At 42.0% G+C, this 22,846-nt stretch overlaps 1 protein-coding gene across 1 annotated transcript in view; it reads right to left on the minus strand.

The window, feature by feature from the left end:
- The window catches only part of LOC133098422 (histone-arginine methyltransferase CARM1-like), a 254,019-nt gene that overhangs the window by 8,244 nt on the left and 222,929 nt on the right, over positions 1–22,846 (minus strand). The window contains exons 8-12 of the mRNA XM_061201230.1: positions 11,918–11,999; positions 10,600–10,685; positions 7,909–7,998; positions 5,938–6,075; positions 964–1,053 (exon numbers count right to left, since the gene is read on the minus strand). Of these exons, the coding sequence (XP_061057213.1) occupies positions 964–1,053; positions 5,938–6,075; positions 7,909–7,998; positions 10,600–10,685; positions 11,918–11,999 (486 nt within the window). The remainder of the gene's footprint in view (positions 1–963; positions 1,054–5,937; positions 6,076–7,908; positions 7,999–10,599; positions 10,686–11,917; positions 12,000–22,846) is intronic.

Genomic DNA, 22,846 nt, shown 5'->3' on the forward strand with positions numbered 1-22,846 from the left:
TGTGCAAGGGGATGGGAGTGAGGACTTCTCTCTTCCCTCGGAATTAGAGACAGATCCATATTCCTAACTGGCAATAGGTTTCAAAGAGTCACACCATGTGTGATAGCCTACATACAACATATACAATTACAGCCTTGCCTCCCCTGCTTCAAGGTCAACATTTCATTTTCCCATCTTGGCCAAAGAATTCTTGGTGTGGTTTCCTGAGTTTCCCCTTCTCTTCAAGCTTTTTAATACTATACAGACATGATGCTTTGAATTAAAGCCTTGGGGAGACATTAAAATATGAGAGAAAAGTCACTTTCTATTAAGAAAGTCAAGAGTGACAGTGTCCAGTGGTTTTATTTGTGTGGTTGATTTCATGTGTGGATATTTAATTGGCTCACATTGAATAGCTATACAAATGGGGAGTTTTTCCAGAAACATTTGTTGTATCCAACCCACTGTGGCAAGTTCTTCATATCAGACAAAATCTGCACAGCTGCCAAAGAAAATTATGTCCTGACTTACATGATCTCAAAAAACATCTAAAAAAATTTACTTTAAATGGACTCATGTTTTAGGTGTATTGGAATAACTGCTACATAAAATCATCCCATAGTGAATGAAGGTCAAAGAAGATCATCTTTAAACTCTACATTTTGCAGATGAGAAAACTGAATGCCAGAAGGAAAGTGACTTTACCTGAGGTCACACAGCTCTTTACAGCTCAGTTGTAAGGAGAATTCACTTTGTAGGACTCTCCTGCGCTGTATCAGGATCAGATTGTTATATATTGAATTCTATTTAATGGAACATAAAACACTCAACTCCATATCGGGATCCAAGTCTCCTTAGAGAAGAAGAACAGATGCTTTTTCTCCTCTTAGGAAAGATGGAATTATTCTAAACCTCTTTACCTAGTCATATGATCAGTTGAGATCCTATATACATAGGTGTGAAATGGATGAGGGCATTTCTTACCTAAAGAAAGGATTCTTTAAATCGAGGGTGTTCCCAGACCTGAAGCCTGTCTGGTTTACCAGCGCCACGATGTGAATGTCATAGCTCTGTCTGTAAGGCAGAAGAAGAAAACCAACACATCAACTCACAAGGCTGGTGTTAGCCAGTCACATATATTTAGGGCATCTTCTTCTTTCCTTTTTTTCTACTTTTTTGGGTGCACCACGTGGCATGTGGGATCCTAGTTTGCTGACCAGGGATTGAACCCATGCCCCCTGCAGTGGAAGCGTGGAGTCTTAACCACCACTGGACCGCCAGGGAAGTCCTGGGCATCATCTACGCATACCTACTTCATGCGGGTTTTAAGAGCATGTGTTTCGCATCTTATACATTTCTGCATCTGTTTATTTGGATACTATTAATACTGGTAGAGGCAATTGAAGGCTTGTTTGCTTGCAAATTGTTTATTACAAGAGTTTGATAGCTATAATTTCTTGGTTTAAATATTACAAAGGTAATGGTATTTCTGGTTGATTAAAGTATTTAAAAAAAAAAAAAGCTTTATCAATATCAACGGCAGAAATGGCTTTAAGTAACAGAGACCCTTCGTGGGTCACCACTAATGTACCAAAACAATCTTAATCATGCAAGAATTGGCTAAGCTAAAATCTCAAACTGACGTAAAACAGCCAACAAATGTGATTGATTTTAAGAGACCCCAGATGAAGGCTCAAGCAATTACAGTGAGAAGAAGCGGCTAATAATAACAAGTAATATGCTATATCCTTGATGACTAATCTGAAGGGGCTATGTTTGTGGGATTTTTATTAGTCATTCTCAAGAATATATGTATTTCTTTTGGTTATAAAAGGGTGACATATTCACTGTAGAAAAATAAGGAAAAATAGAAATAGAATAATCCATAATGTCACTAGACAAGGATTCCTTCAACTAGCATTGTAGAATATTTCCCTTCTATGTAATTTTCCCTCTATATATTTATAAATATAAATTTTTAGCAAAATCGTGCTTAAATTGCTTAAATAGTCCTTCTTATCTCCTTATTTTATTTAACGTTAGCATTTATCCTATAATTCTCAACAATGTATTTTTCAATACCATTATGTGGGTATAGCACAATTCATTTAGCAATTTCTCATTGTTAAATATTTATGTTTTTATAATAACATATTATTACTTATGGTAACAAAAATCTGGTTTTGTGACAGAAATTCTCTGCAAAAGACATTCCTGTAATACATCTTTATGTACTATCTAGGATTATATTTCTTGGGATAAATTCTTAGAGGTAGACTCACCAGGCTAAAGCATATAAAACATATTTAAGGCTCTCAAGACCTACTGCTAAAATATCTTCCAGAAAGTGTACCAAATTACTTCCTCATCTACAAAGCATAAAACTACTAATTTCATTATACTTTTTCCAATTCTTAATATTTAAATGTTTGGGATTAAAATATTATTATTTTAATTTGAATTTCCTTGATAACTAGGCTTCTTTTTTAAATTCCAGAAATTAGTGAGTGATATAAATCCCTCCCTATCATTCCCAATAGTGGCCTGGGTAGGTTTAAATATAAGGTCAGATTCTGTGAAACCAGTAACTCAAGGTCTAGATTTTATTGAGGACAAACAAAATAAGAGGAAGACATAGACATATATATATTTTTTAAACACTCATTTGAACACATGTATAGATTTATGTAAATACTGCCACCACAAACAGGATGTTATTATTCCTTTGCAGTCACACTGTCTCCCCACCCATAACCCCTGGCAACCACTGATCTGTCTCCATCACTATAATTTTGTCTTCAAGAAAGTCATACATATGGGATCATACAGTATGTAACATATTAAGACTGGCTTCTTTTGCTCAGGATAATTAGGCTATGCAAATTTTGAAGGAAGGTTTACACTCTGGGCCTCTTTCTGCTTAATAATTTTTAAATAAAAGTTTGCCTATTAAATTTGCAAATGATACAAAATGGTAGGACTCACTAACATGCTACACAAAAAAATTTTTTTAAGTAAGTAAGATAATCCATTGGCTCTAGTAAGGATCTAAAAACAGCATGATGAATGCATGGGTGGAATAAATACAAAAACTTGAATTGAAGCTGACAAAAATCAGCTGCATACTAGGAGAAGGGAGAAATGACTTAAAGATCATGTAAAAATATACTTTTTGCTTTTAATTATCTAAACACTCAAGTAAAATGGCCCCCAACTTAATTTAAACTTTAATTACATTATTATTATAAGTATGGTACTCAAAACAGCAGTGTTCACTGCCGCTTTGTAGCCAGCACTTACCAGGACATGTATGCTGTCCTGTATTTAGTTTTGGAGAATTATTTTATTTTTAAACATCTTTATTGGAGTATAATTGCTTTACAATGGTGTGTTAGTTTCTGCTGTATAACAAAGTGAATCAGCTATAAATAATACATATATCCCCATATCCCCTCCCTCTTGCGTCTCCCTCCCACCCTCGTTAACCCACCCCTCTAGGTGGACACAAAGCACCGAGCTGATCTCCCTGTGCTGTGCGGCTTCTTCCCACTAACTATCTATTTTACATTTGGTAGTGTATATATGTCCATGTCACTCTCTCACTTCATCCCAGCTTCCCCTTCCCCCTCCCCGTGTCCTCAAGTCCATTCTCTGCATCTGCGTCTTTATTCCTGTCCTGCCCCTAGGTTCTTCAGAACCTTTTTTTTTTTTTTTTTTTTTTAAGATTCCATATATATGTGTTAGCATACAGTATTTGTTTTTCTCTTTCTGACTTACTTCACTCTGTATGACAGTCTCTAGGTCCATGCACCTCACTACAAATAACTCAATTTCGTTTCTTTTTATGGCTGAGTAATATTCCATTGTGTATATGTGCCACATCTTCTTTATCCATTCATCTGTCGATGGACATTTAGGTTGCTTCCACGTCCTGGCTACTGTAAATAATGCTGCAATGAACATTGTGGTACATGACTCTTTTTGAATTATGGTTTCCTCAGGGTATATGCCCAGTAGTGAGACTGCTGGGTCGTATGGCAGTTCTATTTTTAGTTTTTTAAGGAACCTCCATACTGTTCTCCATAGTGGCTGTGTCAATTTCCATTCCCACCAACAGTGCAAGAGGGTTCCCTTTTCTGGAGAACTATTTTAAAGGGGACATTGAGAACCTGTGTATTTCCAGAGGGAAGGACTTAGAATTTTAAACTATTTCAAAATCCCTCTTATAGGAGGGAGGAGTTGAGGACGTTAGCCTGAGTACAGGGAGACCAGGAGTATATTCAGTAAGATGCTCCTAATACTTGAACAACTGCCATTTGGAGGCTGGAACAGACCTATTTCTTTTGAATTCAGAAACATAACTAAGATCAATGAGTTGAATCTATAGGAAGTATCAATAGATCTGTGATCAACAGCAAGAATAATTTTTTAATAATTAAAGATGTCTAAAGGAGAAGAAAGTAGTCGACAGTCAATGACTATATGAAAAGTCATAACCTTATAAATAATTAAAGAATTATAAACCAAAACAACCAGATGCAACTTTAAACACTTATTTTGGAGTCTATTGGATTTGCAAGAGCCATAGAGACAGTTATCATCCAGTTTCAGGAAAGACGTGGAGAAAAGAGTTTGCTTATCTGTTGCTGGTATGAGTGGAAATTGGTGCAGTCACTGAGAAAGGTAGGATCTAGTAGACTGTAACCTGTACCTACCCTTTGATCCAGCATTTCTATTTTTAGGCATCTCATTTAGAAATATTCATGTCACTGTGCAAGCTCTATGTTCAAGGATACTTAGTGCAGAATTTTTTGCAATGGCAAAAAAAAAAAAATTGGAAGCAACCTAAATGTCAGTCAATCAGGGATTTTTAAAAAGACATTATGGTATACCCATGTCCTTGGCTGTTCTGCATTTATGAAAAGAACAAAGCAGATCTATCTGTACAGATTCAGGACTTATTACTAAGTGAAAACTTAAGTTGCAGCTGCTAGTGCAACCTTCCTGTAAAACAATAACAACTCTAAAACGATGTTATTCGTTGGTACGTGCACCAAAAATCACTTGAAAGGATATGGACTAAGGGCTCACATCTGGGGAATGGGGTGAGGGTGGGAGCGTGGCTGAACTCTAGACACTCTTGTAGTTTTCAGCTTACACGTGAGCATGTTTGGTTTTTGTCATGAAAAAAATAAAGACTTTAAAAATGGAAGGGTTGATTGATGAGGTAGTGAGCTCTCTGTCACTGGAGTGTTTAAGCACAGGCCCAAGGAAGGTGGTGGGGGTGGGAGTGCCGGTAGGGAGGGAAGAAAGTTGGATGAGATGACCTCTGAGTACCCTTAATATCCTGAGAGTCCTTGAGCTACTCCTCTATGCCTTTCTCCACTAATTCACCCAGGAAAAGCTCCAACAAGATGAAAGAAAATAGAGCCTTCTAAAAATGAGGTAAGTCAAAGTATTCACTGCTGAGACCTCGTGAGTCCATTACCAGAGGGCAGCAGCCAGTCCTGCCTGACACACCATGCACCACCCCTGCAGTACGTTCCCCCCTGCAGTACAGATCGATTTCCCGGTACTAAATTTGGGGATGTGTGGCTAGACAGATGGAAGTAAGGTCAGGAAGCTGACGTGGGCTTTACAGCGCTTGATAATTCAAGTCTTTGGCAAGTGCTCCCATAAGCTGATGGATTTCCTTCCTTCCTTCCTTCCTCTGCGGTCAGGTGGGGAACACTGCCCTTGACTTATCTTAAGCTTCTCTTCCTGGCCGTGCTCAGTGCAAGGTGACGTGTGCCCTGCAGGCTTTGAGGTTGAGGGCATCTCGGCAAACTCAGCCAGGCCTTTGTAAAGCCTGCTGTCCATTTCTGGTGCTGGAGTCTCAGGGGCCTGCCAGCTTCCTCCCGCCCCCACCTGTCAGCACCCAGGAAACAGGCGGGATCGCGTCTGTACTCTGCTGCTTACCGTTTATTGGCCACAAACAGCACTCTCCCTGAGAGGGTCTCTCCTTCCTTGGCAAAGAGAGGAGTCTGAAGAAGGCACCGCACCTGATACCAGTGAGTCAGAGGTTCAGTGGGCGCTGTTGACAGCCAAACTGTTACCCTGTGGGGCAAGGGAAGAGTTAAAAGCCAATTAGGCTCCAGGCCCACATTAATGGATTGAACTGGGGACGAGTGGTTTTCACTGTTTATTAACTCATGGAACACTTTTAAGATATGAATAGCTCAGTTTATTGAGCAGTTACTATGTGCTGGGTACAGTGCCAAGAGCATTATGTAATTAGCCCATTAAATCCCACAACCACCCTACGGAGTCAGGCCAGGCTTCAAACCCAGGCACTCGGTCACTCTATCAATCTGTATGGCTACGTCACAGTTCATTAGAAGCCCGATAACAGCAGAGTTAAATTGGGAATTGATTTGTTGGAAAAGTCTGGCAGGGTGAGAAGTCTGGAGTGTAGCCTCTTACTGTCTCATGCCCACCTGTTCAGGGGTCCTGATGGGGTTTCTGGAAGCAAGAAAAACTACGGGGGCAGATGGCCTCTACTGCCCTTCAAGCCCGGACATCCTGTGTGTGTGTGTGTGTGTGTGTGTGTGTGTGTGTGTTCAAGTTGACGTTCTTCATTTCATATGAAGAAGTGGGGACACCCTGCTGGTGCTTTGAACGCTGAGGTCACCTGTCCTGGGATTAGGCAGTGGTCATGGGCTTGCAGGCAGTAAGGTGCACAATGAACACGGGGACAATTGCTAGAGAGGACATTTTGCCTTGAAGATTTTGGGGGGAAATTTTATATAATTTAACTGCTAATATAAACCACCTTTATATCAAAATATATATTCAGCTATATTATGGAGGAGAATGCAAATGTTCTACAGCTTTTTAAGATAAAGCATTTAACTTCAAAGAAATTTCCCCCTTGAAGCAGGCGGCTTCAAGCTTATCTCCCTTACCCTTGCAGGAACAAATTCGTTTACTTGGGATGTTAGTGGGGGAGAGTCTGAGATATAGATGCACAGATTCCTTGAACATACATGCTGTGTGGAATAGGAATGACTCGTACATTGTTTCCTTTCTGATTGTCAGCCCAGACAAGGCTTCCAGGGATCCCGGCCTCCCCTGAGTCCCCCAAGCCCCCTGAGCTGTATCACAGACCCACAGACACGTCTTTCCCAGTAGGTGCTATGGAGAGCCTGGATGCTTTTATAAGAAGTGGAGGAGAGTGCACTGTCAGTTTTCCCTCTGCCTGGTCACGTGGCCCAGATCAACCCTCACTGCTAGCTGGGACACATGGAGAAGCCTGGGAAGAGAGCAGGGGTGTCGGGAGGAGAGCAGAGACTTGGGGGTCGTAGGAGCAGCGCAGCCCTTAAGAGAACACCCAACACTGACAGTCAACTAGTAGGTGGTCTCTCCCCTACAACCTGCAAACCTTTCCAGTAGGGGAGAGAGGCGTGCACAGAGGGGGAAGTTACCTAATGCTGCCTGCCTGATCACTGAAAAAGGATTCTAGATCGTGAAACTGAAACCTGTGAACCAACATGGGGGAAAGTATGATTTGAGGTATGACTCAGACACAAGAGGTTCTATAACCAGGTGTGATGGAAACAATGTCAGAGGCTTGCCTCCCCCATGCCCCCATCTATTCTGGAAAAGAACAAGCTGGTTGATAAAGCACAGGCCCTCTCTTATGCCTCCAAATCCCAACACAATTGGCCTAAGAGTATTTTAGCCAGAGTTGATATGGCAACTACGGAAAACTGTCTTATTTTCACTCTAAAATCTAAAAGTAACATTAACATCAGTGTTTATTTTCTGGAAACGTGGAGAAACAAATATTACGGTTGTTGAGCTTAGTTTTTTTAAAACCTTAAAGTTATGGTGACAAATAGTAGAGGATGGCACGGGATAGAGTAGGCAAAGAAGGGGTATGATACATACAGAGAGCCAACAAAGGCCACGTCAAACCAGAATGCCAGGCCGTGGATGAGGCCAGACTGCGCCATCTGAAACACAAAGGGAATTTCTACTCTGCAAGGAAATAAAAAAAAAAAAAAAGAAACACTTGGAATTATTTTTGTTGTTGTTGACAGACATACTGGATACATTTGTGAGATCAGTGGGAACATTCACAGAACGTTTTCTTTTTCTCTTAAGCACTCTTGCTTTGGCAGCAAGATTCTCTTAGTGGGTGATTAATGCTTGGGTGATGCTGCACATTTGAGAATGTTGCTTCTTGATGAAACTCTGCAAGGACCAGCCCACTGTGCTGCAGTGACCCAGAACTCCACAGGGCGAGTGCAGCATCCGGAGCTGGGCTGGACTACTAAACAGGAGGATGACTCAGGACGTAGCTGACAACCGTCCTTCCAGAAGCCAAAACATGGGCTGTGGCAGCTCCCCTATGCAGCTGTTCAGAAGCGAAAGGCTATTCAGGCCCCTAAAAGATGAAATGGACCACAAGGGGGAACATCAAGCTCAGAAGGTCACTGTCATAGTTCATTTATTTTTCAGGGAGGCAATTTGACTTCCCACCAGGCTACAGCAAGAGTCATGCAGAAGTTGCCATGGTTGATGCCAAATGCAGAGTAAGTGGGAAGAGAAGGAATGTTGGAAAAGATGTAACAAAATCTAGAAGCTGGATCTGTTTTAGCTGTGGAACTTTGGTAAGTCACTTAAATTCTCTGAGCCTCAGTTTCCTCTTTTGTTGAAGAGTGGCAAAATCTCTCTTCTACTTCCCTTTCACGGTTCTTGTGTGTGTCAAGTGGGAAAAAATGTATATGAGAGTGCTTTGTAAACTTCAAAGTATTCCACAATTAAAAGATGATATTATTGGTCCACTGCTGGGGCTGTACTACTCCAGGGAGACACATTTTAGTGAATGTGTTAGAGATTTACAAAGGAAAATCTTATTTTTAAGGTTATTTGCATTTATGGTGCCTCCAAAGGCCTAACTTCTTCTACCCTGAAGTAGTCAGAGCATTTCTAGAGTTTTCCATTATACTTGTCACACTGAATTTGTTTGTTAATGCACTGTAATTATTTCCTCCCACTTTTGGAATTCCCCTAAACAGACCATGAGCTCCTCAAGGAGAGACTTAAGAAATTACTTAATGTATCTGTGCAAGCACCAGTACAGTACCCAGCACAAAGTAGAATCTTAACAAACATATGCTGAATCAGTGCAACAAATGAATGAATGACATCTCTGAAAAGCCAACAAAGACATAATTTTCAAAAAATTCTCTTGACTCAGGAGGCAGCTCAGAGCAGCAAATAAAACCAATGGAAGTCAATTTTGTCTGGACCTGTGGTAGTTATTAGACTTGTTCCCAAATGCCACTTCTCTTGCTCTGAGCAACAGTAGTATTGCATTCATCCACCCTCCTGTGCTTAGGTACTGCCACGTGATTTGCTTTGACCAATTAAATGTGAACAGAAGTGAGCTGTGTCATTTCTGGGCAGAAGCTTTTATTGCCAGTACATGCTTTGCCGTGCTCTTTCTTCTTCCTCAGTAATCAGCCTTGTTCCAGACAGAGGCTGCTGCACCAGCCTGATTGCTGGCGCTGGCGATGCTGCATGGAGCTAAAGCTGGTGCACATGAATAAACAGTGTAGGGGAGAAAGGCCCCTGCGTTATCATAAGTCACTGAAGTTTGGTTTTGTTACTGCAGCATGCTCTAGCCTATCCTGACTGATACAGCATCCTTTGTCCATCATGATCTCAAGATAGATGATGGTTTGAGTTAGCCAGCTGTACCTTCTGAAGTCTGACTCTTGCTTCCTCGGTAGTCCAGGCAAATTATAACCTAGCTGGGTCTTACATTTCTTACCCAGAAAAAAATACAAATATCAATCTTTTCAGGCAGAAAAGGGTAAAATACTAATAATGAAAGGTCATCCAAAGGGGATTCATATCACCACCTGAGAAATGAGTCTTCATTTCAGAGTCTCTTCAAGTGGAAAAAAGAGGGCAAAAACTAACATTTACTGAGGGCCCTCTTTGAAAATGAGCCAGTGCATGTAAAATTCTTAGCACGTTACCTAGTATGTAGCAAGCACTCAACAAGGTGTAGCTCCTCTTCCTGTCATTATTGTGGTACTGGCCTGGGTGAGTGGTTAAAAAGCCCAGACTCTGGCCTTCTGAAAGGTTCACTACTACCTCTAACACACATATTAATTCTGTGCATTTTACATAATTCTGTGTATGCAACTTACTGTTCCACTCTGCTTCATTTCTGTCATTGGTGAAGTGGGGACAGAAATAGTACCATCTGCATAGGGTTGCTGTGAGGATTAAATGAGTCATTATATGTAAAGGGCTCAGAACAGTGTCTGGCTATGTTAGCATAAGCTACTACTATTTAATTTTTCTCATTCAATTCCTAAAGCAATCCTATGAAGGAGGCATCATTTCCCTCATTTTGCAATAAATGAAACTAGTAATTGATGGACCATTCCTGTGTGTGACTCACACCTGAAATCTCTTCCCTGTGTGAGCTGTGGAACTCTGTCCTGAAGTTTGGGGGATTGGGGTGGGGGGGTAGAGGAGATTTTATTTTATTTTTTATTTATTTATTTTTTTTTTTGGAGGAGATTTTAAAAATCAAGAGCAACATTGGTTGGTACCAACCTGTGGAGATCTGCCTCTTCTGCATCCATAAAGTTTACTGTGTACTTGACTGTCCGAGCCATCAAAATCCTAATGTCAAATGTGTCCTTGGGGAAAAAAACCAAAGATGCCTTTCTATCAGAATAAACTGAACTCAAACAAGATGGCAGTCTAGCTTTCCTCCTGAAATTTTAAGTCAACAAGAGTTAGAATTTAGAGAGCATGAGCTTAATGAGTATAATATTAATAATAAAAGCTCACAATTATTTAGTAAGTGCTTTATTTAGTAAGTGCTTTACTAGGTTATATCATCTAATCCTCACCAATGACTCTGGAGCAGGCATTTGGTGTTTTCTGGACCATCCAGAATTTACCTCCTCTCGACACTACAAGAAGTTCCATAGGAATTTAGTCTACCATCAGCTCCAGGTGTGGCCTATGACCTCAGATTGGCCAACGAGAGCATTACTTTTCCCCTGAAGACAGGAATTGGCTCACAGATGGACGCAGGACCCAAGGTAGGACAATCAGGCTCTATCTAAACTAATTCTGGGGGTTTTGCCAAAGTTATTAGGAAAAGGCAGGCTCTCCTGTGGGACTTAGAGTTGTAAGAATCTGAAGTTGTAGCTTCTGCTGCCATCTTGCTACCATGAGGAGAGATCCTGTCTAGGAACAGAGTAAAACCAGAGGAAATGGAGATAAGTGATGAGAACAGAAAAACCAGACCATTGTGACATTGTCTGAACTCCTGCAACAGGTCCCTGAAGCAAGCTCTGTCTCCAGGCTTTGCAATATTTGAGGACCAATAATTTCATTTTAGTTTAAGCCAGTTTGAGTTGGGTTTCCTTCCACTTAAAACTGAAAGAGTTTCAGATAATGCAAACTTAAGTGGCCCAAGGTTACACAGCTAGATGGGACCACAACTGAAACCCAAATCTGTCTGACAACAAAACTCCTGTTCCAAGCTATTTATTACCCAAAGCTTCCCCTTTTATTATGCCTTGGGCCACCAGAATCAATGGGAGGATGTGAATTATTGAACAAGTATGAGGGCTGAGTACGTGCATGGGATGAGTCAGGACAGTTGGAGAATCAGAAGTTACTCACTGAAAGGCAGCTGGAAAATCTCCTTGCTTTCAACAGTATCATTCTCTGAGAATTCTCCTAATTGATCGGGAGATCAGAGCTGGAAAACTTGAAACATAGTGCTCCAAGGAGCTCTTTCTTTGCTTCTGTGATGGCTTAGCACAGAGCCTGAGAGCACAGTGCATCCCAGGTGCCTGAGTTAGTAAGTGAATGAATCAACAGATAAACACATGGGAAGAAAGAGCACACTTACTACTATTGGCTGTCTGAAGTATTCGTCCACCGCAGCACCCCGGAGACTGGACAGGTTAACCCCGTAGAAGCACTGCTGGTACCTAAAACAGGTAGCACAAAGAATCACCATGCATCTGTCCTGCGTCCCCAAGACCCACAGAGCTGTGATGCGCTGCAAGGCTGCCTCACTGGTCCTCTAAGTTAGCCCTGGAGCAAGTGTGAGAACGTGTGAAGGGCAAGGGGTAGATTAGAGGAAGAAACCTCTCTAGAGAATCTGCACTTGAACTGGGGTGGGGAGAGAAGGGAGGAGGTAGCTGAGATGGAGGAAATTACTTGTGGGGAGAATACTGACAAGGACATTTGGGGGCAGGAAGGCCTTAGGGTCCCCACCCTTGACCTCACACCACAAGGTGGCTGCCTGCTCCAGAACATGCCTTCCATGTCCCAAAATACAATTCCTTGGCCCTCTCATTATCTCAACCCAGAGCACAACTTGAGATCTCCAAAGCCTGTGGATACTCCCCCTGTTTTAGGAAATAGATTTCCCTTTTCTGTTCTTCCATAGCCACTGGCCTGCACCTTGCTGGCATTTGCCATGGTGGCCAACACCAGTTAGAGTCACAAGTCAGTGACAGCTGTGTCTGGTGGTGAACTGGAGCTGACTCATCACTGGGCACATTTCTTCCCAGTTCTGTGGTCAGGGACATCTGGACCACAGAAATGGACAAGTTCTACAAGTGCTTCCTCCCCTCACTGAGCCAGATGTGAAGCATCTACCAGCACATGACTGGTGCCTGGAGCATAGCAAGAACTCCCTGCCAGCTTGGCTAATGGTCTTGGCTCTTTACAGAGGAGATCTAGGGTGTGGATTAAGAGTGGCTTTGTTCACACTCTGCCACTGACTGACTGTGTGCATTGGGCAAGTCACCTGAACTCTGTGCTTCCGTTTCCTTATCTCTAAAATGGGAATAATTATAAGCTTACTTTGTAGGGTTTCAGTAAGGGTTAAATGAGTTACTATAAGTAAAGCACTTGAAGCAGTGCTGGGCATTTTGTTACTACTATATAAGTGTTGGCTATTATTCTCTGAACTTCCCTTCTCAGATCAGCACTGGGCACTAGGGCAGTGCTTCCCAGTATGACTGTGCCGTGGGATTGCTTGGAGAGCTTGTTAAAAATTCAAATTCCCAGGCCCAACTCCAGAAAGGCTTGGGGCCCTTATCACTAGAGGTTGAAGGCCTTTATCCCTAGATTGAAAAGAGGTTTCCCTACTAAGGGTGTGTGTGCACATGCTGTATATAGCCTGTGAATCAAACGGAAATTCAATTCATCAGTGTCTATCCTCCCCCACTCCTACACCTGCTGACCTGCAGGGAAAAGAGAGAAAAAAAAACACAGAATAATCATAAAAATGGGGGGCGTGCAGTTAGATTTTCAGTCAAAGTAAGGCTCTTAATCAGGAGGCAATGCCTCAGATGCCCTCACGAGAGGCAGGGAGGCCTAATATTGTTAAGTCAACAGCCAGTCGCCAATCTGCAAGCAAAACACCATCCCCCGGAGCCTCTTACAGATCCTGAAGGGCTTATACCATTTCTCACCTCTGAGCCTTTGCCTGTTTTCCCTCCTGCCTAGAATGCTCCTTTCCTTCTATTGCCCTATTAATTCCTACTCAATCTTTATGACTCAGCTCAAATATTTCCATTCGAAAATGTAAAACCTGGTATTATAATTAAATATTCAAGTTTTAGGCACTTAAAAGCGGAAGTTATTCTTTTTCTTTCAGTGTATATTTAGCACTTAGCATGGGGCCTTGAATACTGTTAGTACTAAAAATATCTACATATCTATCTATGTATTTAATGAATGAATGGAGAACTTGGTGTCCTGAATGGCCCTGTGTGGGGGCACTGGTGCCAATAAGGACAATGGGGAAACAGAAAATCATTCGCCAAAGTTTCTTTGGCTTCATCTCTTGTTTCCTAATCTTCTCCTTCCATCAAGGGCCAGAGCCAGGCTGTCCACAGGTAAAGCCAAACTGCTGTATATCACTTTATAAATACACATTTTGAAAACAAGACTCCTATAATCGTAGATGTTTGGAAACAGAACACTGTAAGTTTAGACGATCTTCTCAGTATTTAGAAAGAGACTGGAGGTTTTCTTGGGGAAGTAAGTCATTATCACAAAATTTTTTATTGGAGGGAAGGGGGGAGAGAGAGGGAAGGGGAAGAGAGGAGAGGGGTGGGAGGGAAGAAGGGGGTGAAGACAGGGAAGGGGAGAGGAGTGGAGGGTCAGACAGAGACAGAGAACTTCCCAGAAAGCCCAGAAGGACTCAACCTTGACTGTCCTTGAGAATCCCCTGGAAAGCTTTTAAAAAGTGCTGATGCCTGGACTGCATCCCCCGAGTTGTGATTTATTTGATCTGGGGGTGCAGCCCTAGCACTTGTTTGTTTCCAAAGCTCAACAGGTGATTCTAATGCACGATCAGGGTTGAAGACTACTAAGTTAGCTGTTCTAGAATCCTGGCCAAGTAGGTGAAAGAGAAAATCCCAAAGGCAAAGACAGCCCTCCACCTGGCAGTGGCGGAGGCTGGAAACTGCTCTCTATTCTCTGTGTACTAGTCTTTGCATTCAACCTCAGCTCTGAGAGGGGCCCAGGATGTGCCATTCTCTTTGTGTGTTCACTGCCTATTAAAACCCAGCAGCCAAGATCAGTGTGGTGCAAACGGGCACCATTCCTGGGGCAGACGGAGAGCTGTAGGCAAAGAGCCCACTGCCTGGGTTTTAAAAACTTTCTGGCTGGACCATATTTCCAGTTCTTAGAAATCTCAAATCTCCTTCTGAAATGCATCATAAAATAATGAAAGCAGATGGGAGGTGGCACCTTTCTGGGTTTCCTAAGATACACTGCTGGGGGATGGATCAGGAAACAAATCTGTTGGCTTGGAAGCTGGGGATAATTTCCATTGTTTTCATCATATGTGGGTTTTATTTTCCAAGTTAGCTTATGGCCTCTTTATGAGTGCATAAGGAGGAGTCTACATGCATTTTTTTCTCTTGACTTCAAATTTCAAGTGTACCTCCCTCTTCCTCTCTTCCTTTTCCACCATAAGACATGCAACATCTGAAAAGTCCTGCAAATACAGTCCAGAAGGAAAACAATCTTACATTAGCTACACCTAAACACACCCAGAGTACAGCAAAAGAGTCCATTTACCATTCCATCAGCCTCTCCATGGTCTCCATGCAGAGCCGAGCTTGGAGAAGCATCCAGGGGAATACTCCCTCTTGGGTCTCTTTTGTTTTTGTCTCTCCTCTAGCTCACCTTGGTCTTTTGTCCTTCCTCCTCCTTCACATATCTCCTCCCACAGTGTCCTGGATCTGTCTTAGAAGGATGGTGGTACTGCCCGAGGTTCTCTTGCAGAAGTTAACAGTAGGGGGTTTCTCTAACACACACACTCCTTTGTCTTGCTAATATGAACACACGCACTCTTGTAGCATAACTCAGATGTTTGACTATAATAAAAATCTCTCAGAAACTAACACAACATTGTAAATCAACTATACTCCAATAAAATTTTTTTTTAAAAAATCTTTGCTTCCTCATTCTATTCTAACAAAAAAGTTCACTCATCCCCATTAAATACTTCCTTCCTTTAAAAAGGCCAAAAAAAGAGAGAGAGAAGGAAGAAAAGTAAGGGAGGAAGGAAAATCCTATTCTGCTGTTTGACAATTAAGCAACTTTTGGGTATCTTAATGGAATATGTTCTACCAGAATTAACAACCAGTGACATGCCAACCTGAGGAGAGACATATATAACCCTAAGAACTAGGAAACAAAAACAAGGATCCAAAAATGTCACCTAAGCCACACACAATGTTGAGGATGCAGCATAAGAGGGTGGCTGGAATGGCCTGCTGGGAATGCCTGGTAGGAGAAGGATGCGTGTCTAGAAACAAACTGCAACTTTATTTCTTATACATTCCTTTTATATAGCAGGACTTGAAGCTTGGCTGTTTTTGACAATTTTCTGCATCAACAGCATGCAGACATACCATTCTGTAAAGTGGTGTCTATAAAGATGCTCAGCTCATTATGTCTCTGGTTTTGCTGGCTTAAACCCCAGCAAAGTGGCTTATATTTTACATGTGCTATATTTATATGCTTTTTGTATTTGTAAAAATAGGGTTTTTTTAGTATAAAGGAGAAAGGGAAATGGGTGTACAGGCCTTAAATGAAACCAAGCTTCAGACTGCCTCTTTCATTAAGAAGAAAGGGAAAGCCTGGGATTCTGTAAAGGAATCCATGGAGCACCCCTCGGTATACCAACATAAATCTAGACATTACTTGTTTGTATAAGAACTGGACCTATGGAAATGGATCCGAAGAAAGAGTGGATCAGTCAAGACAACTATGGTGGACATCTTTTGTTCATTCTACCCAGCAAACAGTTGTTCTTCTTCTGATTACGGCACCAGATTTTCTTCTGAGAGGCACTTCTTCCTCACTCTCAGTTCTTGGGGTTTGGATGGTTTGACTCTGCCCTCAGCAATCAAGTCTGCCATGTAGCTGAGTTGTAGCCAATCAGAGTGTCTTATCTCTCTGGCCTTAATGATGGACTCAGGGTTAAGCATGTGACCCAAGGAAAGTCAAGTCTAAGACTTTTGTTCAAACTGTTGCAACAGAGAAGTGGACACGGAGCTATGAGTCTATAAATCGGGGTTTGCTGGAAACCACACTGCTGCCATGAGGGAAGAGCCCTATCCAAGAATGGAGCTGAGCTAAGGGATAGAGAGAGACCTGGACCCAATGAGTGTCTGTGCCCTGGAATCCATTTGTGCCTGAGAAGCTGAATCTACTCGGGCTTTTCAGATACATTAGTCAAAAATATTCTTTTTTTTAAGCCATTTTTAAATTCTTTCTTTTGTCACTTAAAACCGTAAGTGTCTTAACTAAAAAGAAAACAGTTAATAAGAGTGTGCCATTATGTGTGCTATGAATATAATTCTGATGAATAGTTTTGCCTAATTCAGGGGAGTCCTAATTCTGTGAGTACAGAACTAAAGTGCTTTAGCTTAGAGTGTATAGAACCAGGCCCAGGGATGATGAAGTGATGTCTGCTGAAGTTGAACTCTGTCTGAAAATGGAGAGCTCTGACGCCAGAGGATCCAGAAACTGAAACAGTGTATCCCTGACTACACAGATCTGGATGTGTATGGGCCCAGTGGCAGAATACTATGAAAGAGCTATGAGTCTGACATACGTTACAAAAAAGATGAATACAGAAATTGAGGCTTATTTCATGAGCAACAGCCAGGTGAGTTCAAGAGCTGCAGACATAAAAGAGAAGCAGAGGAAATATCAAGAAGAAATACTGGGTAGCTGAACGAAGGTTATAGTTCCAGGAATCACTGAATGTAAATGAAGTAAGGACAGTGGCATATGAAAGTCCAAACACAACTGTGTTGGTAGTATTCCTGCAAAAGTTCTCTGTGATACTTTGTGCATACACTTGACTTCCGACAAAAATTTGGTTGTATCTCATGGTAATTTGAAATGTTCTTATTTGGTCCATATGGTGTTTCTAAGGACCAGTGACTATCAGGGCCAAATATCAGAAAGATCAGAAGGCCTAAACTTCTAGCTATACCAAAAGAACCTTTAGCAGAAATTTCAGTTTTGGGGCAGAACTAGCCTAAGAACAAACCATGCAGTGCCTGTGCAGTAGAATGTAGCAGCTTGTTCATTCAGCGGAATGGATCCCCTTCAAGATAATGTTTCTCAGCAACACCGTGGTCAAGAAGGCATTTAGTAGAGTCACAGTGGAAAGGTGCAAGAAGGGAGCTCTCACTGCCCGTGGCAGAATTCTGCTTACATTCATCTTCCCTTGTCCTTTGTAAGCACAGACTTCTGATGTCTGTAAAGAACAGCTGACTATAGACCATCCACCACTGGCATCCCTGCTATCACTCAACTCGCTCTGCCATTGTCAAGCATGATGGGTGCGTACAATCCACTCACAATACTCTGAAAAGGAAACTGGGAAATGTCTTTTGGTTCCGTAAGTGGTATATCACCTTTTAAGGGTCACCTCAGATCCTCTGTCTTATCTGCCTCTGGAGTCCTCAGCCAGGTATTCTGCCCCCGCTGTGTCAAGGTATGGACTCATCTGACTCCACGTGAGCACAACCCAGCAGCGCCTCACCTCAGACCTGCACCGTGTGCTCTCCCCTCCTGCCCTGAGCATCCCTGCAGACTGTGGGGCATGAGGTGCCCTGACCCCCATTTGGTGTCCATGCACGCACAACCCCGAAGCGCAGACTACTTAATGTTAAGGGGTAAACAGTTGCCCAATGAGGAGTTAAGAGCCAATGGATAAATACACTTCTCTCCCACCATCTGTATAAGCTGTCCCGAGATATAGTTCATTTGACCTCTAAAGATGGTCCTGAGGGATCAAGCAATCCCTTGGTATTTGATACCATGTGGTGGTCAGCTCGGTAATGCACTTTTGCATCATCTCTCTCTCCTTTCCTGCCTCCCTCTGTTTTCTCCTCATTCTTGTTTTACTGGGATGGCATTCGTTAATAAAGTAGCTTATGAGCTTTGCCTAAGATCCCGATTCCTGGGGAACCCAAGCTAAGACAATCAATATGGGTGTGGCCCTTGAATGTAGAATTACTGGTAAGTGGGGAGGGAAAACCCTTAGCATGTAGTTTCATCACAATTACTAACAGTCTCACTAGTGGCTAATTAGGATGCAGTAAAGGTAGAAGGTGAAGCACTGGGCTATATGGTAACTGTGTGCTTGAAGTTTTGGGGTGATGATAATTATATGGATTGAGGAGTGGACAAGGCTCTGTTAATAGCATTGGAAGCTTTGCAAAAAGAAGACTATTATCTCAGAGCAGTCAACTCCCAACTTAAGACACACTGTGAAATCCAGAGGGCTTCCTTAGCAGAATTTCAGGGAATTCCTATCTCCTTGGTGCTCCAAGGCCTTCTGTGCAGAAAATCAGGTATAGAATTTGATAGTTAAAAGCCACATTCTTGAAACTGGAACTGCCCCGTCTCCCCACCCCAAACAAGGTAGTAAAGCAGCAACAGTGGAAGAGTTGCAAAGGATATTGGGTGTGCAACCTTGACAGATCTTACATATCACAGTTGGGGCCCTGACAGGAAGAGACTAGGGCCCTGAGACCTGGAATTAAGATAGCAGAGTAGACAAGGCAGAGAATCCTGAAAAGACCTTCCCAACTCCTCCGAATCCTTCAAACCAGCAGAAGCCTAATTCTCATCTGTCCTGTCAGAGGAGAACAGCTTCCCTTTGCCTGAAGACTGCACAACAACTCCTCTTGAAGCCTGGGCCTTGCAAGATAATCTTATTCCCCTCAAGATCTGCCTCACTGTTGCCCACTGCCTCCAGGCTAACGGTCCCTCATTGCTGACAGGCTGGTAACTCCAGCACGGCCCAAGCAGTAAGTACAATTCCTACTCCAGGAGGAGATGACTTACGTAACTAAAACATTAGAGAAGCTGGTTAGTATTTTCTGCTAAGAAGCAGGGAAATGGGTATTGGAGTAGATTTTAAGGGTGTTGGACTAGTGGGGGTAGACTATGTCAGCATAGGGTGCAATTCATCACCAACGGCACTCCCAGGATTCAATGTTCTAGCAGATGCCACTCCTAGCAGTCTGCTGGGATGTCACTTTGAAGCTTGGTCATCATGATGGCCTGCAGTTAATGAGATGGAGATTCCAGAATTTCTACAGTATAGTATTGAGGAAGGGGTCCAAAGGCTCAGAGAGGTGGAAATGCTAGATGGATTTACTGTGGAAGACGTAAGAATGTTCCACCTGACTATTCTCAGGCAAAGTCCAGGAAACTCTCCATTCATAAAGGTAATGGGGAAAAAACTAGTGAAAGATCTGAGGCATGCTGTCCTCAGTACATCAAAGACAGTGACGGGTGATGCTGCCATTAAATTCTGCTCCGAATGAGCATAATCTGGATGGAATTTCAGAATGTCAGAAGCAAGAAAGCAGTAATTAACCATCATAGGCTAGAATGACATAATTACTGTGTTGGACGACAAGACTAGAGTGACAGTCAGGGTACCTTGATCCGGAGGGATCTGTAAGTGGTTGCTAAAAGATCCTAGTGTTACCAGAGAGGTGAAATACATGCACAGTCACTAGACAGTGCTCAATTTCTATAACAACAACAAAAATCTTGCTAGCTTACGAGCAGGATGTCAGCTGTCACAATGGGAAGATTAGGTCCCTCACCCAATTTCCAGATCTAACTTAGAGATCTGGTTTATGGATCCAGTGACCACTGGCCCATGACTGAAGTGGAAACCCAGTCCCTTGAGGGAGGACTCTGCGATGCCACCGCAGGAACATATGGTAAACATTCCCCAATTCTTCTCTGTGGCAAAGCAACTATGTAGGAGAAAGGAGAATATCTAGATTTTTTGAGGAATGTGAGATAAGAAGTGATATTGATATGAGAAATCTTAGGATATCTCTGGTTAGTAAGGGTTTATGCAGGTAGCAAAGGAAGGTTTGACCAAGTCTATTGCACAGGGTGTCCAATGAGTTCATACCCACCATGTAGTTATTTTCCCAGTCCCTGAATGTGCAACTGGGACAGACATATTCAGCATCTGCTAGAACCCTCACACTGGCCTCTGAAGAAAGGGCTATGACAGCTGTACAAGGAGAGGTCCCATCCCTGAAACTCCCCATCCCCAGGTAGGTAACACTGTTAGCTTTAATTTATAAATAAGAAACTTGGGTCTAAAAGAAATTAGATTAACTTGGCTAAGGTTTTACAGTTAGTAATTGACAGAACCAAGAATTAAACACAGTTGAATCTGGTTCTAGAGTCTGATTTATCTAGTTTTTAACTACTGCCTACTTGCCTACGCTTGTATGTTCTGTAACTGTAATAAATGTAATGAGGTAAACTAGTATCATCTCAAACTTCTTGGGAATATTTGGTTACTCCTCTTATTTGATCCTATGTATATATTTTTCTTGATACGAGAATCCATTAAAAATTGTATTTAAAGGCCTTGGTTTTAACCCCCTGAACCAATTATATATTTTCAGTACTGTCAGTAGTACCCATCACCTAAAGAAGTTTTACAGCTGAGAATGATGATTCTTCATGACTGAGCCTTACTCTCAGGAGATACTTTTCAGAATCTTAATTAATAAGGGCCAAGGAATCTTAATCAAGTAAGAAAAGGAAATTATTAATTCTGTAGGTGACTGCTACTAACATCAGAATGTAGTAAGCTTGTCTACCAAGAGTGAACCCCATGACTGGTTATTTAAAAAGGGTAAAGTTATATGCTTACTGCATACTTAAACTAAAATGAATTTTAGAGTTAAAATGTATATTTGAAAGACTGTTAAGTGTAAAAAAAAAGTAAAATATGAAAGAAGTAGAAGGAAGCTAATACCAGACTCAGGGTGGGGAAGCCTTTTTTCAAATAAAGGAAAATAAATAAACTGTAAAATAAAATATTGGTAGATTTACATACATAAAAGTTTTTAACTCCTTTTGTGGTGAAAACCACCACAAAGAATATTACAAAGTGAAGAGAAAATTCTGAAGAAACTACAACAAAGTCTTAATATCCTTAATATATAAATAAATCTTATAAATAATGCATTTGTCTTCTAGTTAACAAAAATGTATTGAGCAATTATGATCATCTAGGTCAGACGATGGGGACACAGCAGTAAACAGAACAGCCACTCTTACAGAACTTGTAGTCTCATGGGGGGAGATGGCCAAGAAATAAAACAGATAAGTAAAAGCATATATATGGCAGATGATAATAAGTGCTATAGAGAAAAATGAAGTGAGAAGTGGGATAAGGGCTTCCAGGAGGGAAGAGATTACAAGTTTTAATTGACAGATGGTCTCCCTGAGATGATGACAGGTGAGCTAAGACCTGAAGGAGGTGAGAGCGACCCACAATGACACCTGCGTTTCAGACAGAGGGAAGGGCAGTGAGGTGCCAGCAAGCCTAGTATGTTCGAGGGGAAGCAGGGAGCCCAACCAATGAAGCCAGAGTGGAGAGGACAAGAGAGCAAGTAGCAGGAGATGATGTCCGAGGGACAGCAGGGTGGAACTTGATCATGCGGAGTCTTACCATCTATCGGGAGAACTTTGGACATTCCTATGCAGATGATCGGAAGCCACTGGAGGGTTCTGGGTGGAAGAAGAACATGATCTAATCATGTGTTATCAAGATCATGTTGGTTGTTGTTTAAAAAGAGGAAATGAGTTAGGAGGCTATTTCAAGACTGTAGTAGAAGCAAGGTTTTTTGTTTTGCTTGTTTTATGTTTGTTTTGCAGGGATGGGCAGGGGGTGGTGGTGAAAATCAGCAGCTTGCCTTTGGATATATTAAATTTAAGATGCCCAATAGACATCCAAGGTGAGCTGTCACCAGCCACTTGGACATCCAACGTCTATGGTTCTGCGGAGAAGTCTGGCCTGGAGTTCTAACTATGGGAGTTGTCAACATAAAGACGGTATTTAAATGAGATCAGTAAGAAAGTGAGCAGAGAGAGAAATAGGAAGACATCTAAGAACTAACCAGGAGTCAATCCAACATCAAAGATTTGAGTCATGAGGAAGAATCAGCAAAGGAGATTTAAGGCCAATAAGGAAGGAAGAAAATCAGGCTTAGGCTCGGAAGTGAAGTGAAGAGTCAAAGGCGTCAAGCGGCATTGTTGATAGTTAAATCAGGTGAGGACTGATGATGGGCTGTATCTGGGGATCTTATTTATTTAGCCTGTTAGTTATTCCTCAGTCTCTCAGCCCACTCCCTCAGAATACACCCAGACTCACTTTTTGCATCCCCCTCCCTCCTTTCAGCCAGCATCCACTTCTTTGCCTCTTCTAACGGAAATCAGAAATCATGCA

The sequence above is a fragment of the Eubalaena glacialis genome, chromosome 9 (assembly GCF_028564815.1).
Source record: "Eubalaena glacialis isolate mEubGla1 chromosome 9, mEubGla1.1.hap2.+ XY, whole genome shotgun sequence".
NCBI lineage: Eukaryota > Metazoa > Chordata > Mammalia > Artiodactyla > Balaenidae > Eubalaena > Eubalaena glacialis.